Source organism: Ruditapes philippinarum, unplaced genomic scaffold (assembly GCF_026571515.1).
Source record: "Ruditapes philippinarum isolate M1 unplaced genomic scaffold, ASM2657151v2 ctg2078_1_1_1_1, whole genome shotgun sequence".
NCBI classification, from domain to species: domain Eukaryota; kingdom Metazoa; phylum Mollusca; class Bivalvia; order Venerida; family Veneridae; genus Ruditapes; species Ruditapes philippinarum.
In genome coordinates this window covers 38,759-66,746 of record NW_026853612.1, presented here as the reverse complement: position 1 = coordinate 66,746, position 27,988 = coordinate 38,759, and the positions used below count along the sequence as shown (strand labels likewise).

The 27,988-nt window shown below is 33.6% G+C and overlaps 1 protein-coding gene across 3 annotated transcripts; it reads right to left on the bottom strand.

Annotated features, from left to right (window-relative positions):
* Window positions 1-207: 207 nt before the first annotated feature.
* On the bottom strand, window positions 208-25,476 carry LOC132737354 (WD repeat-containing protein 76-like). 3 transcript variants are annotated; one of them, XM_060724623.1, is made up of 14 exons: window positions 24,678-24,728; window positions 16,904-16,999; window positions 15,576-15,650; window positions 14,910-14,971; window positions 13,900-14,035; window positions 13,140-13,279; window positions 12,280-12,433; window positions 8,245-8,409; window positions 7,140-7,261; window positions 5,699-5,800; window positions 3,241-3,390; window positions 2,583-2,636; window positions 2,018-2,120; window positions 208-743 (listed from the first exon to the last, which is right to left on the bottom strand). In XM_060724623.1, exons 1-14 carry the CDS (start codon window positions 24,711-24,713, stop codon window positions 594-596), a joined length of 1,545 nt encoding a protein of 514 aa, XP_060580606.1. In that variant the 5' UTR covers window positions 24,714-24,728; the 3' UTR covers window positions 208-593. The 3 variants fall into 3 exon arrangements, with proteins under 3 accessions (XP_060580606.1, XP_060580608.1, XP_060580605.1); XM_060724625.1 differs by having other exon boundaries at window positions 24,647-24,682; XM_060724622.1 differs by lacking the exon at window positions 24,678-24,728 and adding an exon at window positions 25,281-25,476 and having other exon boundaries at window positions 210-743.
* Window positions 25,477-27,988: the final 2,512 nt, after the last annotated feature.

Sequence of the window (27,988 nt, the reverse complement as noted above, 5' to 3'; positions counted from 1 at the left end):
ACCAGATTTCTGCATGGAATGAAATTCTTTGAACAACTTTGGAAGCCCTTCACCCAAGGAACAATCCTGCCAAGTTTGGTTGAAATTGGACTACTGGTTTTTCACAAGAAGATTTTTTTAAGTTCACTATATAATCTATATAACACACACACACACACACACACACATACATTCATACACACAGGTGAATTGCTATATGCCACCGCATCGCAAATGCTGCGGTGGCATAAAAAATCAAATCTGAGAATTGCAAACAAAAATGTGATTCTAGTGTACCCCTAACCATATAATATGGTGGGGAAATAAAAAAAATAACATGCAAATAAACAACAACATTTTCCTGAGATTAATTTCTGAACACAGTTATGGTAAATATCACTTGTCAACAGATATGAATATTGCCATGTGCAGCAATTAAATCACATGAACACAATCTTCTAATGAACACTATCTGGTAATGTTTGTGAAGTTCACTATCTTCTTTCAATCACAGTCTGTTTTTTTAACACAACACTTTAACGAACATAATATTATGAACACATGTCTAAGTATAAACACACAACGTGCCTTGTACACCATCTGCTGTTTTATGATCACATAAACACAAACACTCTGCCACTAGAATTGGTGCCGGCAACCAGGTTCAGAGTTGGATGTAGAGCATTCAGGCTGCATACACTGTTTAGGTAGTCTTCATCTCTAAAGGCATGCAGCTTTTTGCCAGCAACACTGAACAGTGATATCTGAAATTAAAAGAGCGGTCAGAGTTAAAGACCCTTGATTCCGGTGATAATTTAGGGTAAATAATTTAAAGTCAAGAGAACCTGATCCTGAATTATACACACATGACTTAACGGAGCTCAACAGAGGTCCAAAGGTCTAACTAGAAATGTGTCCATAGGACACGGGTGCCCCCACCGCGCCACTGTTCTGTCTATCTTTTTACAAAGTCAAGGGAAATAACTCTACAAATACTGGATAAATCCACAAGCGAAATCCCAAGTGCAAATCTAAATATGCTGAGCAACCTGCCCATAAGGTTTAATGACTATGTCAAATCCTTTTTGAGTAACTTGCGACACAAGTTGAAAATTGCAAAAATTTTCTAAGTCAAGGGCAATAACTCTGAAAATACTAAATAAATCCAGACGAAAATACCTGGTGCACAACTGCACATGCTGATCAATATTCCTGTAAAGTTACATGACTCTAGGTCAAATACTTTTTGAGTTACGTGCGACACAAGTTGAAAATTGCAAAATTTTACTAAGTCAAGGGCAATAACTCTGAAAATACTAAAAATATCCAGACGAAATAACACAGGTGCACAACTACACATGCTGATCAACATTCCTGTAAAGTTTCATGACTCTAGGTCAAATACTTTTCGAGTTAGGTGCGACACAAGTTGAAAATTGCAAAATTTTACTAAGTCAACGGCAATAACTCTGAAAATACTAAATATATCCACACAAAAATACCCAGGTGCACAACTACACATGCTGATCAACATTCCTGTAAAATTTCATGACTCTAGGTCAAATACTTTTTGACTTACGTGCGACACAAAAGTGAACGGACGGACGGACAAGTGTAAATCTAAATGCCCGCCACTAACGTGGGGGCACAAAAACATAAAAACTTGGAATTTCTGCATAGATTAACACATAAACAGCAATATAAGGTACATAAGCATAAAAATTTGAAAATTCTACATAGATTAATTTAAACACATAAAACGACAATATAAGGTATATAAGCACACAAGTAAAACCATTGACCTTCTGTAAGCTTGTAGGGCTAGTTTATTACATGGATGAAATGTTTATTCAAGACAGAATATGAACCTACTAAAAAGAGGAGCAAATGTTTATAATCAAGTCACCTTACAAACACTTAAACACCTAATAAACTAAACTGAAGTACAACTTGTAGCCCCAAAAAGAAATGTTTAAAAAATTTCTCCTCTTCAATCCTATCTTTTTTCATACAGATTTAATCCTAATCAAACTCTTACCTCTCTAGGCCTGTTCATGCTGCCAACAATAAAACAATCTTCTCTGGCAGGGTGCCAAGCAGCTCTGAATCCAGTTAGCCAACGTCCAGTTTGATTGTTATGACTGAATGAGAAAATTTTAGTCTACATGAATTCAAACTTTTATAATGACCTTACCGCTGCATAGTTTGCAATTTGTCACCTAAGTGGAATAACTGATTAACTGCTGTTAAATTTAGAAGTACTTATTACATTATAGCACTAAGGTGACAAATTGTATATGAGTAACCCTAGCAACAGTCTGTAAGAATTATTATAACCTATCTAATGAGGACTCCTTTAAATTAAAAGTTTAACAGATATCATCTATAGTTAATTTCCTTTGTTGATCTTTTTGTTATGTTTGTCCTTTTTTAGTTGGTTTTTGGACTCAACATCACTGTTTTTTAGTCATATGTTGACTTAACAGATTAACTGGCAGAAGAGGCCTTAGGTGCTCCCCTATGCAACATTTCTGACACAGTAGAGACACTGACCTTCCAGCAGTTTTAGACTTGACTATGACTTTGTTAACTAGCAATCTTACCTAATGGATTTCTTCACTGTAACATTTGGACCAATTTCTGAACTGTCATAAATTCTGCAAATGAAAAATCATTTTCAACATATAATCTTCCGGTAATGTTGCTACCCTAAAATAAATTCCTTTCAGAGAAGATTGTTCACGTAATTTAATATACGTGTTATTTCTAAGAAAACATAACTTTTTTTTCATAGTGAGTATTATATCTAGGAAACATTAAAGTTGCGGCGTGGCCAAGTGGTTAACACGTCAGACTAGTAATCAAAGGATTGCTGGTTGCATGAGTTCAAACCCAGTCGGTAGCAAGCCGTTGTCTCCTTGAGCAAAAAACTAAAGTTATGGCTTGGTACTGGTTTTTCCAGAAATGGATTCGAAAGTGGTTTAATAACTTAATGGCTTCAAACACAATTTAACTAAAATAAATTTGTATAAACTAAACTGAAAGATTTTGAAAAGACCAATAGTTTTGGAGATATCAATTGGCACTCAAAATCGTAACCGAAGTTTGACGGCCATGCTGACGCGAGAATAATAGCTCTCCCTATTCTTGAACAGTCAAGCTAAAAATATGCCCTCCATATCCATTGGATGTTAAGAGTATGGATGATATAATTATATTACACACATATCACAAGTCTTAAGTAGTGTAAAATAATCTTACGTTAATTTATCATTGATAGATGTCGCCAGAATGTGTTTCCCTGTCACAGGTGAGAAGTATGCACTATTTATGTTTCTTCCAATAGCAAGCTCACATAAAGCTTTGCTCTTCTTTGGTTTCAAGTTCCTTTGATCCCAAACACTAACACTCCTGTATAACAAACAAAATTTTCAACAACAACAAAAAGACTGCATTGCTGTCTAATTTATTTACATTGATTTTTTTTTTCATCAAAAAAATGTGTCCACAATTTCTGGATCAGGAATGTTTTAGAAGTATATCAAGATCAATGGGGAGAAAAAAAATTCATAAAAACATGTATTTGCTACAACTGTTTTGTTATAAAGAAATCTAAAAATTTGGAACATTGGTTGGGGGAAAACTTTTGCTATTTGGAAAGTCTACCAGACCTATGCAAAAATAGCTAAAAATAACACTGATTTTGATAGCTAACTCTTTCCTCCGATACTTTCAACATTAACTGGCGGAGTAAGTTTTTTTACTTTTAGGAGGACCTCATATCATTCAATACAGAAAATTCTTCCATAACAAGAGCTGTCGGTAGGACAGCACGCTCGACTATTCTAAGTGCTTGATAGTAAAAGAGCTTTGATAATGTTAAATTTTTTAAGATCACAAAAGGTCTAATTTTTTTTAATAAATTCATGTTATAGGCCTTAGAGAGAGTCTAATTATACAGTATTGGCTTGACTATTCGGAAGGTAATGTCACAAGGTTGTTTTATTGAGTATAATAATACTAATCACCTATGAATACATAAATTTGACAGAAAAGGTACGAAGGCTTCTAATTAAGATGTTTTATCAAGTAAATCACTGCTTTATTATTTTGAATGCATAAAATTGTCCCAAAAAAAGGCACAAACCCTTCAGTAGTAATTGAGATAACAGCTTTACAAGCAAAACTTTACCATGAATTTCTAAGTTGTAAAAAGGGGAGAAAAATCAGCCTAAATGCAAGATAGAATTATGGATCTTTGTCAGTGACCTACAATTATGATCCTAAATGCATATGTGAAGTTTTAAATAAATATCTTTAATAGTTATTGAGATATGTAAAACTTGCAAGTAAACATTAACCAAGAGACTAAGTAGAAAAGGGGATATGAATCAGCCTTAATGCAAGATAGAGTTATGGAACTTGGTCAGTGACATACAATTATGACCCTCCAATTATGACCCTAAGTGCATGTGTAAAGTTTCAAGTAAATATCTTTGAAGACCTTTAACCTTTAACCAAAATTTCTAAGTTTCAAAGGGGCAAATAATTCTTCAAATTTTGCAGGCAGAGTTATGCAATTTTGCAAACTTATGTACATTGTTACTATAAAAAAGTATTTTAAATTTCAATTGAATATCTCAAGCAATAATTGAGATATTTGACTTTACAAAAAAACTTTAACCAAAATTTCTAAGTTCTAAAGGGGCATAATTCTGTCAATATTGTAGGCAGAGTTATCCAACTTGTCAATCTGATGTACCTTGTTACTATAAATAAGTATTGTAAGTTTCAATTGAATATCTCAAGCAATAATTGAGATATTTGACTTTACAAAAAACTTTAACCAAAATTTCTAAGTTAAAAAGGGGCATAATTCTGTCAATATTGTAGGCAGAGTTATCTAACTTGTCAATCTGATAAACCTTGCTACTATAAGTAAGTATTGTAAGTTTAAATTGAATATCTCAAGTAATTACTGTGATATTTGACTTTACAAAAAACTTTAACCAAAATTTCTAAGTTAAAAAGGGGCATAATTCTGTCAATATTGTAGGCAGAGTTATCCAACTTGTCAATCTAATGTACCTTGTTACTATAAATAAGTATTGTAAGTTTCAATTGAATATCTCAAGTAATGATTGAGATATTTGACATTACAAAAAACTTTAACCAACGCAGACGCTGACGCGGACACCGACGCCGGGGCAACTACAATAGCTCTCATATTCTTCGAATAGTCGAGCTAAAAACTGCTCATGCAGATATATTAAATAAAGATGAAAATATGCATTAATTGATAAAATCACACAAGCAAAGACTTTAGTAACATGTTTTTTTATATGCATGACTCAGGTCATACAAAGGTGGATGTGGTATAATTTTGCAAAAGGCGCCTAATACAAGTCATACAAAGGTAAAGAGATAATGTCATTTTGTAAAAGGCGCCTAAATCAGACCACACAAAGGTGAAGACATAATATTATTCAGTAAAAGGCGCCTAAATCAAGTCATACAAAGGTAAAGAAATAATGTCATTTTTGTAAAAGGCGCCTAAATCAGACCACACAAAGGTGAAGACATTGTGTCATAATTTTTATAAAGGTGTATAAATACATGTCATACAAAGGGGAAGACGTAATTTTGTTAAAGACGCCTTAATACCCTAACATTGTTATGACCCAACATATATTAACTTCCTATAAATAAACCAACTTACCCTGCAACACCCGCTGTACAAAAGTAGTAGGGCTGTGTTGGGTGACAACTGACAGTCCTAAAAGATTTGTGACTTAATTCATACATCTGTTCAGCTGTGGTACTGGAACAAAAAATATTTCCTCATTTCAAAGTACAAACATGTCAAATCTGGCACATACATAATCATCAATATAATCAGAAAGTCAACACAATTTCAATTTTACATATGTTCTTAAAATGCCAAAATTGAAACATATATGTTACTTTGTCTGAATCAATACCGCAAAACCAAAAATGTTAATTCACGTGTTAATAGTTGGAGGATATTTTCACAGCTTTCTGTCCACGCCCTACCCTTTATGAGGCCTCAAACAGTGAAAAAATGCCCTATTTAGGTCCAAACACTGTTTTTCGTTTAAAAAAGTGACCACTTTTTGTCAGCATGAGGGATCAGGGGAGTGCCAGAAGAGGGATGTGAAATTTATGATTAAGCATGTTGTTACAGAGGTTATGGTTCAGTCAACATATGTGCCAAGTTTCATCAATATTGAAGCATTTTTCATAGCTTTAAAGCAGTTGCAACTTGTAACAGGAGGCTTTTCAATGAAAATGGCCATTTTTCACAATATGCTTACGGGGTAAAAGGTTAAATTAACAATTCATATGCAACATAATAAAACAGTAGACTAGTCAGAGAGGGACTCACATCTTTTCTATGGCTTTTTTTGGTGTGAATCAAATCTGAATTGTTATAGCTGATATTGGGAACCAATCAGCACCTACAAAACTGCTTTTCCATGCATCAAAACAAGTGATTGCACCTCTAGACAAAATTAAAATATACCCATGCCTATTTTCAGACTTTCTATCCTATGCATATATTTTGACATGGCACCATATGCATAATACAATCATGGCTATAAGCACATTTAACAATAATATTCAAAATACAAGTTTGCCAATAAATGTTTTAATTTAATGTATTTTTTGGTATGCAATAAATAAAATATAACACATACATTCATATAGCTTCACTTCAATGTTTTTTTTTCATTTGTTGAATAAAATCGCAACAATATGTTTGCCAGAGGGTCAATAATTCATATAATGCAATTCAACTTCAATATGAAATCTACACTCAAATCAAAATCCTCTGTTCCTTACATTTTTATGCAAGTATCAAAAACAATGTTGTCCATATTCATATGTTACAGAATTCATATCTGCAATGATGACACTAACAAAGAAATCAAATTTGCAATGATGATACTAAAAAAGCCATTCTTGAAAAATTTGAATTTTTCAACAATTGTAAAACTTTTGTAATGCTTTTAGAACTAATATAACTAATGTGGCTTTACGAAAATAACTTTTTTAAGTATGGTATTTTCATAACAAAAGAGATTGGCTGTATCATTTTAACCCTATTTTCTATCACGAAAAGTGTTTTTAAATCTTACCTGGCTGTTCTAATGTCTACACAGGCTACACAACCTGTGTTTTCAGACACCAACATAGTGTGTGGAGACGTGAAAACGAAATTCCTCAACAAAACATCGTCATCCTCTGGTTCATTGAATACCTGTTAATGAAAAAAGATATTGTTTGAATAGCCCACGGAACAGACCACGATAGATGGCCAAGATGTGCCGGCTGAAATTGGTCTATATTGTTGACATGGACATATTCAAATGACTTTGGAATAGTTGTGTAACAATACAAATGAGCCGCGTCACAACAAAACCAACATAGTCCGTTTGTGACCAGCATGGATCCAGACCAGTTTGCGCAGTCTGATCAGGATCCATGCTGTTCGCTATCAGTTTCTCTACTTGTTATAGGGTTTGTAAGCGGACAGCATGGATCCTGATCAGACTGCGCTTATGCGCAGGCTGGTCTGGATCCATGCTGTTCGCAAACGCACTATGTTGGTTTTGTTGTGACGCGGCTCAAATGTCCATTCAAAGTCAACGGTTTGTTTGGTTTTACAGCTTACCAACACAGAATATGGTGCTGAAACAGGAAACCAGATTTTGGCTAACCACTATTAACCTCTAACAACACCAATTTTTATAATAAACACAATTTTTATTATTAACTTGAGTATTTGCTGAGTGAGCATTGTAGTTTTTTTCTGTGTTTTTTGTTTGTTTGTTTTGGGTCGGGGTTTATGTCGCAACACAGTATAGGTCAAATGCTGATTTTCAAGCTTTTCTGTTGGAGGAAGACCTCAGTTGCTCTTCCTTGCATTATTTCAGGCACAAATGAGCACCTGGGTAGAACCACCAATGTTTCATAGGCTAGCTGGATAGCGTCCTATCATGAAAGACTTCAAAGTCCCTGTCAGGATTTGAACCCACAGCAGTGAAGGCCAAGTGGTTTGAAATGAATGACCACAACCAATCACCCATGGAAGACCCACCATTGTTTGATTTCTCACATGCCATACCCTCTCTTTATATTTTTTAAAAATTTTTACGTTTTGGTACAATAAAAGTAAAGTGGTTACCAACACTTATCTTCAACATATTTATTATGTGGCAAATACGAAAAATGAAACCTTACATCAATGAAGATTTCTTTTTGCATATCTCCGCATCTCAGACTTCCGTCATAGCCACAAGAATACATCTTCTCTGGCGAGTGTACAGGAAAATCGAGACATGTGATTGGTCGGGAATGAGGCGCGTAACAACACACCCCTTCGGCTCTTGATTCAGTATTACACAGCTAAAAATAGAAATTGAAATAAGAATTTAAACTTACGTGTTTTACAAAAGTTCGGATTTCCTTTCATTAAAAAGGATCAATTCAAGTTTTGGTTATTTGAGACTATATGGAAAGGCTAGAATAAATTTATATAGATTCACAGTTTTAGTAAAAGGTTTCTATGAAATGGACTTAATTTTCATCCCAGTAGTATGGGGGGCATTACATTTGCAGGGGGCTTTTCAAGCCAATGTTATATTTAGTCAATACTATAAAATCTCCAAGATGTGAAGTTTCAGACATTTCTTAACATTTTATGACCTTAGAGTATTTTATTTTATTTTCTTTGTTTGATTATACCTTATTAAGGCAAACTACACTAGGATAGACAACATATATCAAAACTATATCACCGTATGTATAGTTTCTATCAAAGTTTCAGAGGTTATTTTTTCACACTCAAATACTTATGCTTTGTTTAGCTGACATGATTATTTCTCCACAGTTTCATCTCACCTACATACATATGCTCCAAACCAAACAAATTTTATAAAATCTCTAAGATGTTAAACCTCTGGTGAACAGACAAATGTAAGTCACAATTTACCAAGAGACTAAAGAGATGATGATGTAAAAAAGAAATTGAGAATATCACAGCCATCAGTCCATCACAAAAGCTAAAATATCCCTTCTTATTAGAGGTGTAACGATTCATCGATGCATCGATGTATCGCGATCTGTCTTGTCCTCGACGTATGCATCGTAATGAAATTACAAATTCCAATATATTGCGATGCAATACATATTTCACCTCCCGATGTATCGATACAGCGGGAATGTATCGCAATACACTAATAATATCTTCCAGGAATATAAGGCAAACGTAATTTTTGAAAGACTGAAGAAAGAAAAATAGTTCGGATGAAAACAATAAACGAGCGCGACTATTATCATACCATCGTTGTCATCTCGTTTCCCCATGTCCGCATTTCCCTATTTAACTGTTACTAACCAAGTTTTATCAATTCCATGTCAATGGGCTGGTGTTCTTTGAACTTGTTTATAATAAAAACATTATTAGAGATCTGTGCGATTTCATAAAAAAAAAACTAGAACTATCACTAAATGTGATTAATACCCCCACAAGTCTGCTTCGGAAATGAGGATGTTACTAGTAACAGAATACCTTGTAAAAGAATTGAAACATAGAGTTATGGTTGTGGGCAATTAAAGATAATTGTGGTTCATGTATGTTGCATTTCCTTTCAATGTGGTTGGCCATTGATGAAGTTTAATTGAATTACTCTGTAATAAGTCCAGAAAGACAAAGAAAAAGAACAAAGGGCAATAACTCTATAAATACTTAAGATAGAGTCATAGTTCTTGTGCACTGCACTTCCTCTTATTGTGCTTGACCATTGTATGAAGTTGTTTTGAATTCCAACCTGTACGTTTTAAGTTATGCTCCGGACAAGGAAAAGTATCAAAGGGCAGTAACTCTGTATTTTGTCAAAATGGATTTATGGCTCTTGTGCACTGCACTTCCTTTGAATGTCCTTGACAACTGTATGAAGTTGTACTGAATTCCAAACAGTAGTTTTCAAATTATGCTCTGGACAAGGAAAAGTAACAAAGGGCAATAACTCTATAACTAGTCAAGATGGAGTTATGGTTCTTGTGCACTGCACTTCCCCTTATTGTGCTTGACCATTGTATGAAGTTATAATGAATTCCAACAATAAGTCTTCAAGTTATGGTCCAGACAAAAGAAAGCAAAGGAAAAGTAACAAAGGGCAATAACTCTGTACTTAGTCAAGATGGAGTTATGGTTCTTGTGCACTGCACTTCCCCTTATTGTGCTTGACCATTGTATGAAGTTGTTTTGAATTCCAACCAGTAGTTTTAAAGTAATGCTCTGGACAAGGAAAAGAAACAAAGGGCAGTAACTCTGTAATAAGTCAAAATGGAGTTATGGTTCTTGTGCACTGCACTTCCTCTCAATATGCTGGACCATTGTATGAAGTTATAATGAATTCAAACAATTTGTCTTCAAGTTATGGTCCGGACAAAAGAAAGCAATGGAAAAGTAATAAAGGGCAATAACTCTGTAATTACTTTAGATAGAGTTATGGTTCTTATGCACTGCACTTCCTCTCAATGTGCTTAACAATTGTATGTAGTTATATTGAATTCCAACCATTAGTCTTCAAGTTATGCTTCGGACAAAAAAAAGAAGGCATTTGAAAAGCAACAAAGGGCAATAACTCTGTAATTACTTTAGATAGAGTTATGGTTCTTGTGCCCTGCACTTTCCCTTATTGTGTTTGACAATTGTATGAAGTTGTTTTGAATTCCAAGCAGTAATTTTCAAGTTATGCCACGGACAAGGAAAAGTAACAAAGGGCAATAACTCTGTAATTAGTCAAGATAGAGTTATGTTTCTTACGCACTGCACTTCCTCTCAATGTGCTTGACCATTGTATGTAGTTATATTGAATTCCAACCATTAGTTTTTAAGTTATGCTCCGGACAAGGAAAATGCAACAGTCAAAAAAAAAAGCAAATGAAAAGCAACAAAGGGCAATAACTCTTTAATTACTTTAGATAGAGTTATGGTTCTTGTGCACTGCACTTCCCCTTATTGTGTTTGACAATTGTATGAAGTTGTTTTGAATTCCAACCAGTAGTTTTCAAGTTATGCCCCGGACAAGGAAAAGTAACAAAGGGCAATAACTCTGTAATTAGTCAAGATAGAGTTATGATTCTTGTGCACTGCACTTCCTCTCAATGTGCTTGACCATTGTATGTAGTTATATTGAATTCCAACCATTAGTTTTCAAGTTATGCTCCGGACAAGGAAAATGCAACGGACGTCTGGACCGACCGACCGACCGACCGCCCGACCGACCAACCGACCGACCGACCACAGGGTGACTCCTATATACCCCCCCAAACTTCGTTTTTGGGGGTATAATTATTTTGTAGCACTTAATGTCGGATTAATATAGTGATGATGACAACATCCCCATGTGATATACGTCACGTATTTATACTTTCATGTCCGTTGACATCATTTTCCCGTAAAAAAAACAACAAAGCAAACAAACAGAAAACATGAAGACTGCAAAATTTCTAGAAGGGGAAATTACAGTTAATCCTTCCTGGTCATATAATTCACGAGTTTTGGGAACATTGTAGATTTTGGGGAACCATCAGACAGTGTTGTATTATGTGGAAGACCGGACGTGGAGTGTTTGCAAAATTTGCAAACTCAAAATAAAATAATCTGGGGTTGAGCACAAATCTTTCGAGAAAACTGAGACTGAAACTTATAAACTGTCATTTTCACAATTGTTGACCTAATTGTAGATCACTTGTTACTATTTTTCTCAAAAGAAAAATCTTTAGTGGTGTATTGTAAGACTGAAATTATTAAACTGCCATATTTACAGAAGTGGACTTCAGTGTTAGAAAAGCTAGTAGATATCAAATTGCTGTTATGGTATAATTAAAAATACCTTTAATCCTCAAGTAATCAGAAAAGTAAATTTTTGAAAGATCAAATTCGGAAACCAAGTTATAACAACAAGTTAAAGAGTTTATTTTTTTGTTATTGTAGTAGTTTTATATTATATTCGTAATAATACTGTAAACAAATGGCCAATTTTTTATATACTAAGTCTGAAAGTCAGTATCGTGATACGTATCACATCGCAACATAAGAATCGCAATATGCATCGCATTTCTTCAAAGTATGCAATACATATCGTGAATCGCATCGTTTTGAAAAACAAATATCGTGATATGTATCGTGACAGAAAAAAATGGCAATGCACAGCCCTACTTCTTATAATGGTCAGCATATAATTTCCAACCCAAAAAAGAACTTACTACGTCCCAGATGCCTATTTTTCCCCACTTGTCCCCCACTGCTGCTATCACTTTAGTGTCTGAGGGATGAAGTGCCAATGAGAAGGTCCGTTCAGGAACCACTTTAGCTACACGTTCAGCAGTTACTTTGGTCTTTGACATCTTTTCAGCATATCTGTAAAACAAGTCAGAAAATTAAAACAATATTTTAAGCACAGAAATTTATTTTAATATATAAAATTCTTACTGAATATGTCTTATTTGAAAAAAAAAGAATGAATAAACTATGTATGGGAAGTTGCATTCCTAATTATGGGTCAAGCAAAGTTGGTACTTTCTGTGACAACCTAAGTCAATTTAAGTTTAAAACATACAAAATTTATCCAAAATCTCTCCCTTTGTACAGAGTATAAAACTATATGAACGCAAGCAGGTAGAATAACAGAACCACACTACTAGTATATATATAGCCAGGTGAGCATGCACATCTATGTAAATGATGTTGTTAGACCATAACCAATAATGTCAAACTGACATGACAGTACTTGGTCATTTGCTAATAAAACATTCCAAATTTACAGCATAGCAAATACATCATACAAATTTAGCAGGGAATGGATAATTTTGTTTTGGTTTTACAGTGCACCAACACTATTTAGGTCATATGGCACTGGAAACATGATTTTGGCTAACCACAGGTGGATAAATCTTTGTTTGGTGTTTGACCAACATTTTTTGTGCTTGACAATGCTTCACAGGTTTTGAATTTCATATTTTCCTCAGACTTATCAAATCCCTCACCCTGCAGACTCAGGCTTAATATGCGTCCTAATGCGTGTCAACACATGATAAATGGTGCATTAACCATCTATCATTAATACCTTTCTAGATCATCACTTGCTGTTTTAAATGGTTTCATTTTTAAACTTGTTAAAACTCTGCATGTTTCTTTATGATTTTCTTCAGTCGTTGAGCCATGAAGATATTCCTTCATCTCAAGTGGCCCTGCTGGGGGTCTCAGCTATAAAAATGTATAAATCTGTGTTAGACTAAAACAAACAATAGCTGTCAGTAGGACAGTACGCTTGCCTAATCTGTGCTTAAGCGACCACCAAATATGATATTTAAAGATGTGTGTTAAGTTTTGTGTGAAAAGTTATATTCCCCTGTCCTTAATTGGTTGATATTGATTATCATTTCTCGATTCATATTATATTTCATTACATTACATAAATTAAAAGGATGATTTTTTAAATGTCTGGTAAAGCTAGTATTAATCTTTTTAGTATTAGGGAGAATAATCATCCTATCAACACATCATAAAATTTGAAAAAATTTGGGAAGGTTTTAATCAATTTTTGTTACACAATACATATGTGTTAAATAATGGAGACACTTTGTTTTTGAAACTCTCCACATGTAAGTACATATTATATAAGAGGCATAATGAATATATACAATAATTTCCATTATATTACTCCATGTTATTACTCTATGTATCAATTTTAAACCCTTAAAAATGAACCTTTAATTTCTTTTTAATATGTTTTAGAAATAAACCCAAAATATATTATATAATGCTATTATTCTGTCAAAAAATTAATAAATCCCTTTTTCAATATATAACAAAATAATTCTTACATGTTGAACTGGTTCAGAAAAGGTATAAGCCACTCTGTTTATCAGGGCTTCCGGTGGTAACTCTATACCGTCTGGTGTTTTGTTCTGTAACCTCAGGCTACTTCTCCGTGGCAAAATCTCCTTTGGAGCTTTTTCCCTAAAATTCAAAACAAAGAAATACTCTGAAAAGACAATAAAACAGTATGATCTGATCAACAAATACACAAATTTTTATCAATTTCATCAAAAGTTTAACCGCAGCAATATAAAATAATAATATAACAACCTCTTCATAAAGACCCAATCACCCAAATCGAGGTCAAATCTTTGCTCAAATGAGGAAAATCACTAATATCAGTCAGGTTAATGTCATGTGTTTACATCACTAGTATTTTTGATGATTATGAATATAAAATATCATTTTCCAAGCATAATTGATTTTTCTTCATTTTGTGCATATTTCAAAATAATATACATTTTCATTTAAAGTGACATTATGCTCATCAAAGTGTATATAGTGAGTGAAAAGATGAGTATCAAAATAAGTTTTCATTTTGCCATAATCCCTTTTTATTTAATAATTAAGTTTGCATAAACAATACATAACGCAGAGATCCCAACGGAATTTCTGTTAAATCCATTTGAATTTACCTTTAACGCTTAGTTTATAAAAAGAGTTGGACAGTCTTTTTAGATTTTAGGCAGAATTAAAATTTTAATCTAAACATTTTCCAATATCAACTGTTGGCCAAACACTATTTTGTAGTCAATCTTTAAAATATAAAGTCAATTCAGCTCATATTGACTATGAAAATATGAGCATAATGTCACTTTAACCAATAGCAGCAACTGAATCTACCAATGTGACCGGAGCAAATCAAGATCAACCTGAGTATCCGTGACGTCTGCTCATAATCTGCCCTATTGCTAGTTCTGATTTTGAAATTTTCTTTAAGAATAATGAATGGTTTTGTCCAGATTAAACAACAGACAAGTCCATTTGAGATATTTAGTATGGCAAGGGTTATTACTTTTTCAGGCCCCTATTAGATGGCGCAGTCTTCTTTACCGACGCAAGGAGATCTTGTTTAGCCTGTAATAAAATAATAAATTAATAATTAACATATGTCAAATTAAAAATTAATCCTCATTGAAAAAAGGAAAGCCAAAGTCAATTTATTTTCATTATAAATTGAAATTGAATAAAACTTGTTATTTTCCATGGTGAACTGCCACCATATTACTTAGAACAAAAAGATCAACAATTACTTTATCTTAACTTTCAACATGCTAAATCTGTAAAATGAGCATGCCCAAGTTAAATTTTTGGAATCGTCTATTCTTGCATATCAGACTGGCGTTTCCATGAGTAAAGAATTTAAAATATAATGGAATATGGTAGAATAAAATTTTAGATAATTTTAGCTGCCTGTTCATTTTAAATTTATTGAGATTCATGCTACATCAACACTTTAAGGAAAACAAGAGTTTGATTATGCCTTGGTGGTCAATTGTAATCCCATGAACATCAGCATATAATGGACGTATTTTCAGTAGTTCCTTTTCACAGTCTTTCCTTTCTCCTTATAGAACTGTCTCTGTTTCTTAAAACATTAAACCAATGCCACAAAGCAAAGCAATAACATTTATGGAATTCTAAGTTTTTTTCTATGAAAAACAAAAAACATTCACTATACCTTATCCAGACCAAACTGACTTAGAAATTCTCTGTTCAGACGTAGGTTTTCTTCACGTCTCTTGGCATAATCAATCTGAAATAAGAAATAAGTATGAACTAAGTAGTCACAACCAGTAATGTGTTGCCTTTTAAGGACTTATTTGGACACCTGAGATGCATTTGATTTTAATCTACAGGCAGAAATTTGCATAAACTAAGTATCACTAGTTATATGATAAAAATATGAAAAATGTTAAACTTCAATACAAAGAAGCAATTTGCATAAATTGATTTACAAGATTAAGAAACAACTGCTTTATGGTTCAAAGAAAAATTGTTGGGAAAAACTGATTAATATGCTTGCAAGTAATCAGGACAATAATAGGAATTTAAGTACAAAGGGATTTTTTAATACATGTATATATATTATAATTATTTATTTTGCAGATGTGACAATAAATTCCAATCAAAGATACATAACTCTTATTTATGTTTTTACTTTTTAAGACCAATTCTTATAAAAACTACTCCCACCCAGGGTGTCATTTTCAGACTTCCCGAAAGTTGAAAAAAACTGTCAGACATTCGGTCTGACAAACCATGAAAATCTGTCGGACCGAAACAAAATCTGTCGGACCAAATAAAATTGATCAAAATCAAAGAAAAACTTGTGTTTGTATTTCTAAGACACTTTTTGTCTTTTATTTTTTCGCCGTAAAAATCGGCACTATCCGTACAGCGCATTTTCATCTTCTCCCAGTCATACACCAATAATTCATGGTTCTGCTTCCATTTCTCATGAAACTTTGTCTCAGGTCTATTCTTTTCATCCTTTTATTGCTGTTCTGCGCACTCTTCTGACGTAGATTTTCGTTTTTCCCCAGGTTTGGCACCTTTAGCGACGCCATTTTGTATACATGCCGCTTGGATAAAAGCCGGACAGTCGGACCGATCCGGAATAAAAAAATGTCGGACCTGATCAAAATTTATCGGACATGTCCGTCGGACCGACGTATTTCGGGAAGTCTGCATTTTGACCCTTGAAATGACTTATTGACCCTACAAATGTCAAAAAGATCTGATTTGACCCTCAGGATTTAAACTTTAGTGTCAAATTTTGTTAAAATCATGGAGATTTGGCCTTGTATCTGGTCAAAATGATCCTCAGTGACACTGTTAAATCTTTCCACCAGAAAATTATGCAGAATGTGCGATAAAACTGAATTACATACATGTACATGTATTTGATATGATGATGCTTTGGCTAGAAGTAAAAAATTTCTCAATGACACCATTATTAACATGAACTTAAACTTTGAGGATTAAATGTGTAACAGGAATACATACTTCATAATCTGACAGATCACTGTCAGCACTGCCATCTTCCTCCTCCTCCACTTTCTCTACTTTCATTTTCTTTTTTTGTTTTGGACTCTCAGAGACCTGCAAATTATTGGCAACAAATGACACAACTACCAATTCCTATATAACTGCATATATATATATTGCAGTCTTTAGAATCATACAATTTTTTTAACTCGTATTACAATACCAACAAGAAGCGTCGCAATGCCATGAAAACCAGGTTTTCAACGACCAAGTTTTGATGTGACAGCAATCAAAAGGTCAAAGTGCACTGAAGTTATTGAGTAGAAGCTGAAAATTCTATTGTAAGCAAATGACCTTGACCCTGCTCCCAGATATCTAAGTGGCAATCCAAAGCTGCCACTCAGCAAGTTTGGTGTCAAAAGGTCAAAGCAAACTCAAGTTATAACATGAAAACTAAATACATTAACCTTCATCACAGACACCTGGGTAGCAATCCAAAGCTGCCTCTTGATATAAGCTACCCATTCATCAAGTTTGGTGTCAATAGGCCAAAGCAAAGTCAAGTTATTGAGCAGAAACTGAATTTCTATTTTAGTAACAGTGACATTGACCTTGATCACAGACACCTGGGTAGCAATCCCAAGCTACCTCTTGATATAAGCTAAACATACACCAAGTTTGGTGTCAATAGGCCAAAGCAAACTTAAGTTATTGAGCGGAAACTGAATTTCTATTTTTAGTAACAGTGACCTTGACCTTGATCACAGACACCTGGATAGCAATCCTAAGCTGCCTCTTGATATAAGTTATCCATACGCCAAGTTTGGTGTCAATAAGCCAAAGCAAACTCAAGTTATTGGGCAGAAACTGAATTTCTATTTTTCATAACAGTGACATTGACCTTGATCACAGACACCTGGGTAGCAATCCCAAGCTGCCCATTGATATAAGCTATCCATACACCAAGTTTGGTGTCAATAGGCCAAAGCAAACTCAAGTTATTGAGAGGAAACTGATTTTCTATTTTTAGTAACAGTGACCTTGACCTTGATCACAGACACCTGGGTAGCAATCCCAAGCTGCCTCTTGATATAAGCTACCTACACACCAAGTTTGGTGTCAATAGGCCATAGCAAACTCAAGTTATTGAGAGGAAACTTATTTTCTATTTTTAGGAACAGTGACCTTGACCTTGATGGCAGACACCTGGGTAGTAATCCCAAGCTGCCTCTTGATGTAAGCTACCTACACACCAAGTTTGGTGGCAATAGACCAAAGCAAACTCAAGTTATTGAGTGGAAACTGATTTTCTATTTTTAGTAACAGTGACCTTGCCCTTGATCACAGACACCTGGGTAGCAATCCCAAGCTGCCTCTTGATATAAGCTACCTACACACCAAGTTTGGTGTCAATAGGTCAAAGCAAACTCAAGTTATTGAGCAGAAACTGATTTTCTATTTTTAGTAACAGTGACCTTGACCTTGATCGCAGACACCTGGGTAGCAATCCCAAGCTGCCTCTTGATATAAGCTACCTACACACCTAGTTTGGTGTCAATAGTCCAAAGCAAACTCAAGTTATTGACTGGAAACTGATTTTCTATTTTTAGTAACAGTGACCTTGACCTTGATCACAGACACCTGGGTGAGTAACCAGAAGCATTCATTAGAGTTACGATCATCGTTAAGCCTTGGTTTAGCTCTAGTTAGTAATTTACTCTCTAACCAAAACGTTCGTTATACCAAAAATTGTAACGAAACTGTCGTTAAAATAACGAATACCTCAGAGTACACGTTAGACCTTCGTTGAAGGAAAAACAACAGGTGAAGCTCTTTCAAGAAACTTTTTATGAGTATATTTTATTTCTTATAGCGTATTTTCTTTCTATTTTCCTGATAATAGATAATAAGTTTTTGATACGGTGTTACAATCTGTATATGTCTTAATGTGTAATGTTATCATTATTTAATTATTTATTCATTTATTTATTTATTTTTATTATTATTATTATTACTGCATTCATTTTCAAAATAATATGTTAAAGTAACATTATGCCCCAATCTTTATTATTATTATTATTATTATTACTGCATTCATTTTTCAAAATAATACGTAAAAGTAACATTATGCCCATCCAATGGTATGTAGTGAGAGAATGGATGAATATCAAAATAAGTTTTCATTTTGTCATAATTCCTTTTAATTTTATAATTTAGTTCACATAAACAATAAATAACTCACAGATCCAAACGAAATTTGCTGTAAATATACATGAGATTTACCTTTAACGCTAAGTTTAACAATAATAATAAATGGCGCATACCGTACTCATTAAACTTGAGTGAGCATTTCTTTCGTAAATGATTTTTAGAATAATTCCAAATATCTTTATACAAATGATGTTGTTTTTTCATTCCGCAGACAATTATTTAGATAACTGACATACATGTACTTTGGACTCTCAAATATTTGAATGCTTCTTAGGAGGTTGATTTATTTCATTAATACACGACTTGTTGATCGCTATCTTCTGTGATAGTATTTTTTCGTATCTGTGTCATTCCCTCATATTTCCTTATTTCTCTAAGCAAGCCAACACTATTTGTATTGCATGTTTAACTACGCATAACATTCTTTCATGTATGGAATCAAATATATATAATATTACATTAAAGTTTCAAGTTTTTAATACTTAAAAGACTTATACCTTATACTAGTTCTATGTACAAAGTGAAATTAAGGAATTCAGCATAAACACATTCATGTACAATGAAAGAGCGTAACACAGTATATGGATAAATTTTGACGTTTTTGGTTATAATGAAATTCATCTGAGTATTTTAATAAAACTATTATATACGTTTCAAATGGGTTAAATTAACGGTTTACCTCTATTTTCATGAAAAGTAAAGATAATTAATCGAAACTTGCTTTGTTTCCCAATGTAATTTTCAAATTTTCACCAGTGTGTAACAAAGGTTATGTAAAGAATGTTTTACAGAAAAAGCAGTTCATTAATTAAAATCAAAACAAAAATTACGTTACTATTTAGCGTCAATATTTTTGAAAGAGTTCTTCGCAAGCATCGATTAAGATATCAGCGAAGATATTATTGCCATTGGCCAATAATCATTAAGTTTTAAAACTATGTTATTACCTTATTCTTAAAAGAAATATTTCACATTTATTGAAAAATTGATACTTTGCCTTTAAAAGGAAATATAATTAACAATTTCTCTTAAATTGTGTATAAATCTTTATTTATGTACATTTCATCACAAAGAAATATCAAATCATATATTTATATTACTTATTTAGCAGATAAGAGGATTATTTTACTTTTTTTTCTATCATTGTATATCTATCTCAAAAAATATCCAAATGTTATTGTTTTTTATTTACTTTGCACTTTAACATTTACTCTTTAATAGTGTACTCCTCTTTTTCATCACACACATATAACCTGTCAAGACCGAAATATTCTGTATCTTAATGATGAGGCAATGAACTTATATCTAGTCTCTCCTTTTCTATTTTTTGCACATCCAAAATGTTCAGTTGTTTCCTGTCTATATATTTTGCTAGAACGTTGTATAATGTTAAACTTTATTGTATTGTATTGTATCAATACAATACAATTCAATACAATAAAGTTTAACATTATAAGTTCATTGCCTCATCTTTAAGATGCAGAATATTTCGGTCTTGACAGGTTTTACAGGTTGTATCGTATTGTATATCCGACGACTTAGGATTGATTTCGTTAGACGCGTTTTTACGGCAAACGTATGATATATACATATGTAACAAACAAACAAACAAAACGATTTATAAAGAGTGTCAACTGTTTCTTTGAAGCAGTTGTGCGTTCACAGATATATGGTTGTACATTTGTACAAACATTTTTAAGCAATCTATAAATAATTTATAAACAATTATTTGTACGTGCAATGTAATCTATGCAGGAAAAGCTAATAACAGGTGGTGCCAAAATGCTGTGCATACCCTTAAGGATTACACAACGATTCCGTTAATGAATTTTACTAACAACTGATTAGCGATATGGTAACGATGCTTTCTGGTTATGCAACAAAAACAATCGTAAAAATAACTAACGTGTTTGTTACGCGATCGCTAATGCTTTCGTTAGCGTGATTTTAACGAAAGCTTCTGGTTAGTCACCCCTGGGTAGCAATCCAAAGCTGCCTCTTGATATAAGCTACCTACACACCAAGTTTGGTGTCAATAGGCCAAACCAAACTTAAGTTATTGAGCGGAAACCAAAAGTTGACGCCCACCCGCCGACTCTGGCATTACAATAACCCAGTTTTCGATGAAAACCTGGTTAAAAATACCTGTACTGGTCAGAGAGATAACTCTGACGCATAGATAACCATGACACTTGATAAATATAATTGTTATAATTTTGTTTTTCACAAACAAGCACATGGTCACCTAATAGTATATGAGCAGGACAGAATGTGATGATTTTTTTATAATTTGGTAAACTTTTTACTGTTTCTCAATAACTTTTCGTTAAAAACTGCTACAAAACGTTTTTTACTAGATTACAATAATGTAGTTAGAATTGTATTGACCACAGGCCCACTGACTTTGGAATGATTTGTAAAAAAATTGTTTTATAAATAAATAAAAAATAGATAAACCATAATTATAATTATAAGATGTAACAAGAGCTGTCGGTAGGATAGCAATGCTTGACTATTCTTAGTGCTTGATAGTAAAAGAGCCTTCAGGGCTTTTTTTCACAGGTTGGGGAAGCAGCCCAGCCCTTAATTTTGGGGAAAAATTACAGTGTATATTTGCAAAAGGGGAAGAAAAAACTTGATGTAAATTCAATTTTTGGGGAAAACTGCATGATTTTAAAGAAATTTTCTTTGGGGAAGCAGCCCTAAACCAGCCCCTGTTATAGAAGGTAAAAAGGCTCTGGCCTTGATAATGTAAAATTTTCTAAGTTAACAAAAGGGCCAAATTTTCCATTGAATCCAGGTTACTGATATAGGCCTTGAAGAGAGCCTATTATGCTCTCAAAGAAGAGTATAAAATTTCAAATTGTTTCAAAGCCAGATGTCAATGGACTATGAAAATATATGAGGTTATATGCAAACTTTAATGTAAATTCTAAGTCGAAAAAGGGACATTATTCTGTCAAAATGCTTGATACAGTTATCTCCTCCTGTGTTCAGGTTGGGGTCATGATGGTGAAAAAGTGTGCAATGTTTCAAAGCCAGAAGTCAATGGACTTTGAAAATATTTGAGGTATTGCAAAATATTTAATGTTAATTTTAAGTCGAAAAAGGGGCATTATTCTGTCAAAATGCTTGAAAGAGTTACCTCCTCCTGTCTACAGGTTGGGTAATGATGGTGATCAATTGTGCAAAGTTTCAAAACCATATGTCAATGGACTTTGAAAATATTTGAGGTATTTTGTTACAAAAACTGTTAAGTAAATTTTAAGTCGAAAAAGGGGCATAATTCTGTCAAAATGCTTGATAGAGTTATTTCCTCTTGTCTACAAGTTGGGGTCATGATGGTGAACAAGTGTGCAAAGTTTCAAAACCATATGTCAATGGACTTTGAAAATATTTGAGGTATTACAAAAACTTTAACGTAAATTCTAAGACAAAAACTTCAACGTAAAATCTAAGTCGAAAAAGGGGCATAATTCTGTCAAAATGCTTGATAGAGTTATTTCCTCTTGTCTACTAGTTGGGGTCATGATGGTGAACAAGTGTGCAAAGTTTCAAAGCATATGTCAATGGACTTTGAAAATATTTGAGGTATAACAAAAACTTTAACATAAGATGTGGTTACACCGACGCTGACACTCCGCTGACTACAATAGCTCTACTTATTCTTATCGAATAGTCAAGCTAAAAATAACAAAGTTATAGCCTGCCAATATTAGCCAAAAAAAATTGGAAATTTTTATAATTTGACCTTCGAGGTCAAGGTCATTTATGAGTGAAGGTCAAGGTCTGTCTGGTTATTTTTAAGGGATATCCTTGAAGATCATTATGTTCAAGTTTGAAGTCAATCCATTCAAAAATAATAAAGTTACAGCCAATAGCAGCATGAACAAGCAAATTTTGGACTTATAACCTTGAAGGTCAAGGTCATTTATGAATGAAGGTCAAGGTTAGTGTGGTCTACTGAAAAGTCTTGTCCCACCGGTTGTTGTGGCCAAGTATTGTGTTGTCTTTTACAAAGAAATGCAAATTAAAAACCATGAGGAAATGCATTATGCCCATGAAAGGAAACTACATGAAATGTAAATAAAATAGATTTCATGGCTTTTGCAGCTGATGCTACACGATGACCAAAAGGAAACTGTATGACAAAGAAGAGAGTTCCATTTGAATAGCAAAATGTTTCATACGTTTAATGATCATGAAAAATCAATACGTTAATTGAGTTAATAGTTTTAATTTAGTGTCTATTTTAGTGAAATACTGGGTTTTTCCAGTATTTTAATCTTGCCATTCAATAGTTGTAGTTTTACAGTAAAATTACTTACTGATTATTTAAAGATTAATTTTAATTCACAACTTCAAAAAATTTTGAAACACAATGTCCGGAAAATTGAATTGTCTACACGATTTTTACATCCTCTTGTAATGTCCTACTTTAAAAACACATTTCTGTGGTCAAATGTTCAATTTCATGTTTGATCAAGGAATGTTTACGTGTATTAAGAACCAAGAATTATTTGGGTAAAGTTCAATTTTTTTTTTATGATTTTAAATAAAAGTTACAGTGAAAAAACATCATACTTTGTCTGGTAATATGTTACTTATGTAGGATCCAGTGCTACAGATAAGCAGCGTATCTGCGTAATTACCCAATAATTTTGAGCAATTTACCCAAATAAAATAAAACCTTTGCGTAATAAAATGCAAATCAAAATATCAGTACCCAATTTATTTTGATACTTATTTCCAATATTTCGGACCGTAATTCACCAAGCAAAAACTGCTAAACAAATCAGAAAATAGCATGTTTCCCTTTCTGTAATTTTGTTCTCCATTTGTTAACCGGGAACAATTGAGTAGACTGGTTATTTTAAAGTTATTTTTTCGCGGAAAATGTTTATAAACTTATCAGAGAGAACTAATTTGCGGCCCAGACCAAAGTTGTCAGACACACTTTGTGAATGCTTAAAATAGTAGTTTCCCTTGATATCTGGCCAATCGGATAATAGCTTTCATCGGCGGAAATGTCACGCGACTTCCAATATGTATGCGGCCAGTTTCAATTTTACAGAAACTGATGTTAAGTTGATTTAGGTTTATTTACTTTCTGCTTCAACAAAATGGCGAAAGCCAGAGCTTAAGGATGTTGTAAAAAATTTGTTAAATGAACTTATAGACAATGTTTGTTCACAGTCTTTGTGTATATTGTTTTCGAGATACTGGACAATATTTTGACCGAAGCAAATCTATGCCAATTAATAAATTTTTTGATGATACCCAATTTTGTTTCTGTGTTACGCAATTGCTTGTCAAGACCAGCTCCCAGGGGAAAATACCCAATTAACTTAAAAGCTTATCTGAAGCTCTGGATCCCAGTATACTTATTATCATTAAACAAATCAGCAAAGTTGAGACTAGAAGCCAAATGGCAAATATGTTATTCCACCGCATTTTACAAACGAAACAGCAAACAACAAACTGGCTATCCTAATTTCCTATTCGATAAATAAAACTAAAAAGTATGAAACAAAAACAAAACAATCAAACCATTGTACAGAGAGAATTCATCAATATTTACTAATGTCAACAACACAAATTTATTTGTCCACTCCATCCGCTGACATCACACAAATTATCTCAACTTAAGGTTGAATATCATTTTTTTTCATAAAATCTTTGTCATAAAAATATTCTTCTATTGCATAAGCTTTTACCAGGTCTAGGATTTCATGATATTTATGGACTGTCCGTAAATTTATGGACAGTCTAGAAATTTAAAGATTTTTCAATCCATAAATTTACAGATATTCAATGTGAAATTTCCTGTTTTTAGTTTTACAATAAAATCCGCAGCTTAAGACAAGTTGTTTTATTGATTGTTTATATTTACAAAGGTAATGGGGTGGGTTTCATCTTTGTATGATGATTTTGAAATTTTTGTTAAAAGTGAAAATTGAAAGTCATCAAACTGTTCTGAATCTTAGCATACTGTTACATTTAATCATATAATACCTAACCTTATTCATTTTAACCTGCGGTTTTAAATTTTAATGCAACTTCTACTATTTTTTTACTTAAGGTCTGTAAATTTACAGACAAAAAAATCTATAAAATTATGGATCGTCCAAAAATTTACAGACTGTCCGTAAATATCATGAAATCTTAGACCTGTTTACGGTACCTTTCTTTTCATTTCAAGCTGTTCATCTTTAGAACAAGAACTTTTGGATTTTCGGGTTCTCAGTGAAGGCATTGTTGTATTTACTGTGAGGCGTACGGCGTTATTTTCAATGAGTATTATTAAAAGTTACGAAACATTTAATTTTACCCGCGATTTTGGTTTGTTATGTAAATAACCAGTTTCCGGTGAGGTATAAAACACGTCCCATCTCTTCCATATAAATTTATCAACAGGACGGGATTGATGAAAACACGGTGTCCCGATTAACTATATATGAACACACCTAAGTGTGTCGGACCCCTTTGAAAGCAATGATAAAGATGGTTTTATCAGACAAACAGAACTTCCAAACCTTTCCCGTGTCGGCAAAAATATTTTCTGAAGTATTGATTTACCTAAAATGGGGTCTTAGTTAATATTGCGCCTAGCATTCCCAGGTGTTGAGCACTTCTTTTTGAAAGTCGCAAGTTCCGAGAGTTCTCTCACGTAACTTTAGATAACAGGCAAAACTTCAAAACATATAAATCGTTGTACTATTTTAAATGCCGTTTAGCATAGAAAACAAATTTCTCTTAAAAAAAACAACTTAATATTAGCCGTTTTGAAAAAACAAATCATATTTCAACGTCTATATAATGCATGTGCTGGGACTGACAAAAATATACATTTTATTTGGATTTTAAAGGCGTTTAAAGCTCCACACCCCAAGTGTGATATAAATTTATACGATATGTTTAATGTTGAAAAAAAACAAACCACTTCCGTTTAATTCATTTTTATTTTACAGGCATTTCTAGAAAGCTTTTGTTATAATCATCCATTTGATGCCCAAATTATTAAAGTCAACACCTGGGAATGCTAGGCGCAATATTAACTAAGACCCCATTATAGGTAAATCAATACTTCAGAAAATATTTTTGCCGACACGGGAAAGGTTTGGAAGTTCTGTTTGTCTGATAAAACCATCTTTATCATTGCTTTCAAAGGGGTCCGACACACTTAGGTGTGTTCATATATAGTGTAATTAACTTACACAAGCAATTTAGCAAAAAAATATAGGGAAAAATATTTTATATATAGAGACTCTATATAAAATATTTGTCCCTATGTTTTATTAATTTATTTAAAGTTTTATTTTACAGGCATTCCTAGAAAGCTTTTGTTATAATCATCCATTTGATGCCCAAATTATTAAAGTCGGATATGAAATAAAGAAGTTAATCGGGACACCGTGTTTTCATCAAGCCCGTCCTGTTGATAAATTTATATGGAAGAGATGGGACGTGTTTTATACCTCACCGGAAACTGGTTATTTACATAACAAACCAAAATCGCGGGTAAAATTAAATGTTTCGTAACTTTTAATAATACTCATTGAAAATAACGCCGTACGCCTCACAGTAAATACAACAATGCCTTCACTGAGAACCCGAAAATCCAAAAGTTCTTGTTATAAAGATGAACAGCTTGAAATGAAAAGAAAGGTACCGTAAAAACGGAAAAGAGTCAACTCGGCCCTATACCAACTCGGCACGGGTCAACTCGGCACGGGTCAACTCGGCCCACTTTACAAAAATATATAGGCCTATAACGCATTTACTTTGCTTTGCATGTTGTTAAGGTAAATGAATAATAAGAAATATATTATTATTATTATGCCCCCACTTCGAAGAAGAGGGGGTATATTGCTTTGCACTTGTCGAACCGTTGGTCCGTCGGTCCGTAGACCAAATGCTTTCCGAGTGATAACTAAAGAACCTTAAGGCCTAGGAACTTCAAACTTGGTATGGTGATTGGTCATGACCAGTAGATGACCCCTATTGATTTTGGGGTCAAGGGGTCAAAGGTCAAGGTCACATTGACCTCTTAGGTAAAAACGGTTTCCGATCAATAACTAAAGAACCTTAAGGCCTAGGAACTTCAAACTTGGTATGGTGATTAGTCATGACCAGTAGATGACCCCTATTGATTTTGGGGTCAAGGGGTCAAAGGTCAAGGTCAAATTGACCTTGTAAGCAAAAACGGTTTCCGATCAATAACTAAAGAACCTTAAGGCCTAGGAACTTCAAACTTGGTATGGTGATTAGTCATGACCAGTAGATGACCCCTATTGATTTTGGGGTCAAGGGGTCAAAGGTCAAGGTCACATTGACCTTGTAAGCAAAAACGGTTTGATCAATAACTAAAGAACCTTAAGGCCTAGGAACTTCAATTTTGGTATGGTGATTGGTCATGACCAGCAGATGACCCCTATTGATTTTGGGGTCAAGGGGTCAAAGGTCAAGGTCAAATCGACCTCTTAGGTAAAAACGGTTTCCGATCAATAACTAAAGAACCCTTAGGCCTATGAACTTCAAACTTGGTATGGTGATTGGCTATGACCAGCCGATGACCCCTATTGATTTTGGGGTTTAGGGGTCAAAGGTCAAGGTCACATTGACTTTCTAGGTAAAAATGGTTTCCGATCAATAACTAAAGCACCCCTAGGCCTAGGAACTTCAAACTTGATATGGTGATTGGTCATGATCAGTAGATGTCTGCTATTGATTTTGGGGTCAAGGTGTCAAAGGTCAAGGTCACATTGACGTCTTAGGTAAAAACGGTTTCTGATCAATAACTAAAGAACCCTTAGGCCTAGGAATTTCAAACTTGGTATTGTGATTGGTCATGACCAGTAGATGACCCCTATTGATTTTGGGGTTAAGGGG

What these genes read in the sequence shown, in the direction of transcription:
- LOC132737354 (XM_060724622.1), bottom strand. Translation starts at nt 25,352, where the DNA reads ATGCCTTCACTGAGAACCCGAAAATCCAAAAGTTCTTGTTCTAAAGAT. An exon ending in TCTAATAGGGGCCTGAAAAA is followed by an intron (nt 14,036 to 14,909) that starts GTAATAACCCTT and finishes TTTGAATTTTAG; the next exon opens with GGAAAAAGCTCCAAAGGAGA. An exon ending in TTTCTGAACCAGTTCAACAT is followed by an intron (nt 13,280 to 13,899) that starts GTAAGAATTATT and finishes ACATTTTTATAG; the next exon opens with CTGAGACCCCCAGCAGGGCC.